Source organism: Podarcis erhardii (assembly GCF_964252035.2).
Source record: "Podarcis erhardii genome assembly, chromosome: 1".
In the NCBI taxonomy this organism is placed as follows: Eukaryota; Metazoa; Chordata; class Lepidosauria; order Squamata; family Lacertidae; genus Podarcis; species Podarcis erhardii.
The window spans coordinates 82626844-82634297 of record NC_138497.1 but is presented as its reverse complement, the minus strand read 5'-3'; the positions used below and the strand labels follow the sequence as shown (position 1 = coordinate 82634297).

Sequence of the window (7454 nt, the reverse complement as noted above, 5' to 3'; positions counted from 1 at the left end):
TCTTGATTACATCTTATTCTTTGTGCCAATACTTCTAAAACTATTATAAATAACAAAGGTGACAACAACAAAATAATAATTAATAAAAAACAAATAATAATTAATGAAGTACACAAAATTGATCAAAGGATACAAACAGTATTTTGAGTATTTTGAGTATTCTATATGCCAGGTTCTCAGAAATAAATTACATTAGTAATCCTTCTTTTCTTTCTTTCCTTATAGTCACCTTCTTTCTGTTCCAGTAAACTAGTTTGAATCCCTGCTATATTAGTTGACTTCCCTCTATGTCTTTGCAGTTTTGACACTTCTCTGAAGTGACAGATATTCTGTATTCACTTATTAAGATCAGTTTTTTTCCATTATATCTGTGAAATTAATCTAAGGACAACCAAGTATTATTTTTGTAACCATATTTTGCAGGTAGTTTTTAAAGCAAACCCATTCTTTTTTTTACCTTGTCGCCTGAGCGATCTCTTATTAGTTCTGTCATTTTGGCTAGGTCGAGGTACTCGCACAACTTTAATTGCCACTCGTCTATTGTTGGTATTAACTCACTTTTCCAGTATTTTGCTATTATCATTCTAGCCGTTGTTGTCTCGTAAAGAATCACTCTTTTATTTTCATTTTGGATGCTTATCATTAGAATACCTAATAGGAAAGCTATAGGTTTCTTTAAAAATGTGTGTTTTAGCATTCTGTTTAGTTCTTCATAGATCAGGTCCCCCCAAAAAATTGATTTCGGGACATGTCCATCATATGTGGAATAAGGTTCCTTCATATTGTTTACATCTCCAACACTTATTGCTGTTCTTTTTTATTTTGGCTAATTTGGATGGGGTCAGGTACCATCCGTAAGTCCTTTTCATAAAGTTTTCTTTTATCAGATAGCACGTGGTGAATTTTAAGTCTTTTTTCCATAGTTTCCCCCATTTTTCCATCTCAGTTGGATAGCCAAAATCATGTGCCCACTTCACCATCACTCCCTTCACCTCTTCGTCCTTAAGTGTTTGCGATAATTTAATGCCCTATTTAACTATCTCTTTTCTAGGGGAATTGATCAATTATTTTTCTTTCCTTTTTCTTTGTTGTAGAATTTATTGCTTTTCCAACTCTCTTTTCTTTTTTGGTATGCACTTTGCTGGATAACAACCCCCCCCCCCGCATCACTGCTTTGCTCGCATTCCATGCCACTTTCAAATTTGTCTCTTGATTCAAATTGATTTCAGAATAATATTCTAATATCCCCCCCCCCTTTTCTAATATTTCTTGACCGTTTAATAAATTCTCATTTAATCTCCATCTCAGTGGGGAATTTTGCCCAGTTCTTAATTTCATAATAATAGAGTTGTGATCTAAAAGTGTCCTGGGTAGAATTTCTACCTTCTTTACCATAATGTACGAATCTCTAGATGTCCACACAGAGTCAATTCGGCTCACCGAATTATTCATGGATGAAAAAGATGTGAATTGTCTATCCAGTGGGTGTTTTTCTCTTCGTATATCAACTAAACTTAAATTTTCTGTCATCTGAAAAAGAGCCTTGGATAGCTTCCCTTCTTTTGTACAACTTCTTCTTATAGACCTATCCCATTCTGTTTAATAGGCCTCGGTAGTCTCTGTTACTTCTTATAAATATAAAATCTATTTCAGGTGTGTACTCCTTCATAAACATTATTGTCTCAGACCTGGTGTGCTGGGAGGGTTAATTACTATCTTCCTTTCTTCAGTCCTTTGCAGTGTTTTCAAGGTCACATTCCATCTTGCGTACAGGCTGTGGCTATAAATAACTCACAGAGTACATGTCCAATCTCTGGCATTAAAATTCCACCCTGGAGTTCTTCCTTGGCACACAGCTAAAGATTTAAAAAAATTCTCAGATACAGCCTCTTGCCAGATCTGTGCAGCAGCCATTCATTCTTGTAAATCAGCCTTGTTCCCTCACACTCTTGGTCCAGTCCAGAGATAATTTTAAATAAAGTCCATTCCACCTCAATCAAGTGGGGAGGGCATAATAAAATCTTGTTAAATTCCTCATTGGGCATAAATCAAAAGGCCCCCCCCCTTTTCCTTGGTATCAGACAAAATAACATAGCCATGGCTAAACACATTTCTTTCTTTTTGCAGGAGAGGACAAGAAAAGAACCCATTTGAAAACTATATAAAACACAAAACACCTTGTCCTTCCCCTACCTTCCCAGCTGTTGTGAGGATTTTCAAGCTTCAGAAAAAACATTCTTTTTTAAAAAAAATAATATTTATTAAGAGTTTAAAGATTACAAAAAGAAAGAAAAAGAATTAAACAAATCAATATAATACAATACAAAAACAGAAACAAAAACACTACATAAAACATTGAATTAACAAAACAAAACAAGAACAATTAAAACTTCCAATATTTTCAAGCTTATCTTTCATTCACTTGTTTCATTGACTTCCTCACGCCTCCCTTTGTGTATTCCACGTAAATTAACTGTTTCAGCAACTCCTTTCCATCTTCCTCTGTTTTCTGTCCTGTAATTAATCTTAACATATTCTAACCTTGTTTTTTCCCTTTAATACATTAACAGTCTATCTACCTAGTTCCTTATAACATTTCTGCCAAAGCCATATAACTTCATTCCACCATTTTTCTAAAGCTCATTAATTTTACAATATTTCTGTAAATAATCTTTAAATTTTTTCCAATCTTCTTCCACCGACTCTTCTCCCTGGTCTCGGATTCTGCCAGTCATTTCCGCCAATTCCATATAGTCCATCAACTTCATCTGCCATTCTTCCCGGGTGGGTAAATCTTGTGTCTTCCAATACTTCGCGATGAGTATTCTTGCTGCTGTTGTTGCATACATAAAGAAAGTTCTGTCCTTCTTTGGCACCAATTGGCCAACCATGCCCAGGAGAAAGGCCTCTGGTTTCTTCAGAAAGGTATACTTAAATACCTTTTTCATTTCATTATAAATCATCTCCCAGAATGTCTTAATCCTTGGGCATGTCCACCAAAGGTGAAAGAATGTACCTTCAGTCTCATTACATTTCCAACATTTATTTTCGAGCAAATGGTAGATTTTTGCAAGCTTGACTAGTGTCATGTACCACCTGTAAATCATTTTCATTAAATTCTCTCTTAGGGCATTACATGCTGTAAATTTCATACCTGTGGTCCATAATTGTTCCCAGTCAGCCATCATTATGTTATGTCCAACATCTTGTGCCCATTTAATCATAGCTGATTTCACCGTTTCATCCTGAGTGTTCCATTTTAACAGCAAATTATACATTCTTGACAAATTCTTAATTTTGGGATCTAACAATTCTGTTTCCAATTTTGATTTTTCCACCTGGAAGCCAACTTTTTAATCCAAATTATATGCCTCCATTATTTGGTAATAATGAAGCCAATCTCGCACTTTGTTTTTTAATTTTTCAAAACTCTGCAATTTTACCCTGTCTCCATCTTGTTCCAAAATTTCCCAATATTTCGGCCATTTGGCCTCCATATTGAGTTTTTTCTGTGCCTTCGCTTCCCTTCCTCTAGAGGGAAACAGTTGCAATTTGTAACAGTCCGTAATGTCCCCTTTTAAAATGCAGTTCAAGCAATAAAGTTAATTAGTTACTGTTTTCAGTTACTTTTTTTTAAAGTCAGACGGAGACAGTCAAAACAAAGTATCTCTCTTATTTGGCAAGCTGTCAAAAAACGTTCTATTTGCAGTGCGTAAACATTTCAAAGCACGTCAATCTTAATGGCAGCCCCAGTCCAGGTTTGGAGCGGTAGTATTCTAACTTCCTTCACTCTCTCCTGCAGGCATGTACGATCCACACTTCCCCCCTCTTCTCCTGCTTCCAAGGGGGGGTTAGATGTTTTTTACTGATGGAAAATTAGTCTTTTAAGATAGGCATTCCAAGACTTTAGCTTACAGCCTCTTTGCTTCTTTTTTTTTTTTAAATAATTTTTATTAATTTTACAACACAAACAAAAAACAAACAAACATAACACGACTTCCCCATACCTCCCCTTCACTGCATTCTTGTTTTAAAATTTTTTAGCAATCCTTCATCCATTTTTATATTTAATTCTCTTTAAAGTTTTCTTAAGCTTAAGTTTTTACAGCTGTAATTCTTTATATCCAATCCCTTGACATCTTAACATTCCGAAATTTTACAACAATTTTTAAGATAGATTTTGAATTTTTTCCAGTCTTCTTCCACTGTCTCTCTCCTCTGGTCACGGATTCTGCCGGTCATCTCTGCCAGTCCCATAAATTCAGTCACCTTGGTCTGCCATTCTTCCAGAGTAGGTAATTCTTTAGTCTTCCAATACTTTGCCAAAAGAATTCTTGCTGCTGTTGTTGCGTACATAAAAAATGTTCTATCTTTCTTTGGAACCATTTGGCCTACCATGCCCAAGAGAAAAGCCTCCGGTTTCTTTACAAATGTCCACTTAAGGATTTTCTTAATTTCATTATAGATCATTTCCCAGTAGGCCTTAATCTTCGGGCAGGTCCACCAAAGATGATAAAAAGTTCCTTCGCATTCATTACACTTCCAACAGTTGTTATTGGGCAAATGATATATCTTTGCAAGCTTGACTGGGGTCATGTACCACCTATAGATCATTTTCATTATATTCTCTTTTAGGGCACTACATGCCATAAATTTAATGCCTGTGGTCCATAACTGCTCCCAGTCAGCAAACATAATATCATGACCAATATCTTGTGCCCACTTAATCATGGCTGATTTAACCGTTTCATCCTGTGTGTTCCATTTTAGCAGCAAATTATACATTCTAGACAAATTCTTAGTATTGGGTTCTAACAATTCTGTTTCTAACTTTGACCTCTCCTTCTGGAATCCTAGTTTCCTGTCCTGCTTAAAGGTCTCATTAATCTGATAATAATGTAACCAGTCTCGGACTTTAGGTTTCAATTTCTCCAGCCTCTTTGCTTCAGTCTATTTACAAAAGGGGAAGGCGGACTTCCTGTTTTGAACCTCCCCCGTTCGATGCCAAATTAAGACGTTTTAAAAATCCAATTCTCCACTCTACTCACGGGTAACTGCTTTAAAATCAAATTGTCCACAGGAAAAAGTCAGCACTCTCCGGCAACAGCTGTGCGGCTTCACTCCGTGAAGGAAGCAGTCGGTTCGAAGCACTGCGCCACTCACCCTACGTCGCTCCGGATCCCCGAAACCGGGTTTCCCCACGAGTAGGGGGGGCGCAGAAGGTGCCAGCCGAATCCCACGTTCACAGGCTTCACCCGCCTGTGATTTATAGTGGGTCCCCGCCTTCGCCGTGGCGGCCAGACCCAAATTTTCACGAAGCAAATTCCTCCCAGTCAGAGGAATTCCGCCATTGGCGATGGCGCTAACCCGGAAGTCGTCCAGAAAAAACATTCAAACACCTTCAAAAAGCCAAACACAGTCCTCTCGGCAGCTGATTGTTTGCAGCCCATTAGTATATGTTGGTCCAGGAGCACCTCTTGATTAACACCAATGTTCCAAATTAATGAGAAACTAACCACAAATCATGCCAGAGATGGAGGCTCCTCCATGGCAGGGACACACTCCCAGGTCTCACCCATTCTGCCTTTCAAGTTGGCTTAAGCGGCATAGTAGGCTACAGTAATCTCCCCAGACCCCACTGGAGAACATTGTCAGGAATTTTACCTCATAAATCCTGGCTTTCCCCTCCCTGGAGGACAGTGGAGAGCTACCGCCCTTACCAAACCAAAATTACTCCTCAGATTCATTGCCTCAGCAAAATGTCCTCTCAATTCACCTCAATTTCCCCAGCTATTCTCTGTATCCCACCACCAAAGCTTCTGGTCCCACAATATTTGAGGCAGAAAGTGCCTACCCTTCTTTTACAGGATAACTTTAGCAGTGGTTGATTTGTGCTGAGTTTCACATTGCCAGATGGAAAAAGTAAAGTCTATCTTCTTTTGCTATTGTAAAACAGGGGGGGAAATAACATATTACATTTTGTATGTCGTTTTAATAAATCCATCCCTCCAAATCACAGGTGTGCTCTATATAATACCATTGAGGGGAATGACAGCATTACTCGTCCTCTTCCCTGCATCAACTGGTGAGATCCATGGTGATGATGGAAACAGAAGGCAACCGCACACATCTTACCAACTTCATCTTGATGGGTTTCACAACAGATCCACTCCTGAGGATCCTCTTCTTTGTTCTGTTCCTGGTCTCGTACACTCTCACATTGACTGGAAACCTGGGTCTCATCACACTGATCTACCTAGATTCCCGCTTGCACACACCCATGTATTTCTTTGTGGGCAGCCTTTCCTTCCTGGATGTCTGGTACTCCTCCGTCTACACTCCCCGGATCCTGTACGACTGTGTGTCTGAGAACAATATCATATCCAACACAAGCTGTGCAGCTCAGTTCTTCTTCTCGGCTAGCTTCGGTCACAGTGAATGTTTCCTGCTAGCTACCATGGCCTATGACCGCTATGTGGCCATTTGCAAGCCTCTCCGCTATTCCAGTGCCATGACCAAGAAACTCTGCACCCAGCTGGTTGTTGGGTCTTATGCAGCTGGCTTCGCTGTTGGTATTGTGCATGCAGGTAATACTTTCCAGCTAGGCTTTTGTGGGAGCAACATTATCAACCACTACTTTTGTGATGTGCAGCCACTCGTGAAAATGGCCTGTAAGGATACCCGGATCTATGAACTCATCTTGGCCACAGTCATTGTTTGCACTGTGCTGCCAAGCACTGCCCTCATCCTGGGCTGCTATGCAGGCATTGTGACAGCCATCATACGCATCCGCTCAGCTGCAGGGCGGCGCAAGGCCTTCTCCACGTGCTCTGCCCACCTACTCTCTGTCTCCCTCTACTATGGCTCCATCCTCTTCATGTATTCCCGACCAAGCTCACAGCACACTCCAAATGGGGACAAGGCAAATGCTCTTTTCTACACTGTGCTCAACCCCCTGGTCAACCCCTTCATTTACAGCTTGCGCAACAAAGATGTGAAGGCTGCCTTCAAGAAAGTCCTTGGAAGATTCATAGCACCCAAATGAATGTCAGTGACATTGCTCAGCTCCCCACATAATACAGATTTTTATCAAGGGTGGGGAATTGGTGGCCCTGCAGATGTTGATGGCCTCCAACGCTCGTCAGTCCCACCAGCATGGCCAATGCTCAGGGATGAAAGGGGTTGTAGTCCAGCAAAATCTTGGCAAGTCACAGGTTCTCCACCTATGGATTAGAGAGTAAAAAAGTAGTGGACAAGGGGAAGCAATAGAAAAGTGGATAAATGGTTAAGCATCCCACCTACATGTCAGGGGCAGGACTTAAGAGGAGGGCTGAGGATCGCCACCTCCTTCTCCACTGCTTGCCCCCCCCCCAGTAGTTTCAAGAGAAGAGAGACAGGAATGAATTACAGCAGAAATCAGAGTTGCCAAATTATGAGGTGTTAAGAGAAGGAGG

The 7454-nt window shown here is 40.1% G+C and overlaps 1 protein-coding gene across 1 annotated transcript; it reads left to right on the top strand.

Annotated features, from left to right (window-relative positions):
• Positions 1-5731: 5731 nt before the first annotated feature.
• LOC309338225 (olfactory receptor 9G4-like) lies at positions 5732-7234 on the top strand. Its single transcript, XM_081855253.1, has one exon. It carries the CDS (start codon positions 6095-6097, stop codon positions 7043-7045), a length of 951 nt encoding a protein of 316 aa, XP_081711379.1. The 5' UTR covers positions 5732-6094; the 3' UTR covers positions 7046-7234.
• The last annotated feature ends 220 nt before the right edge of the window (positions 7235-7454 follow it).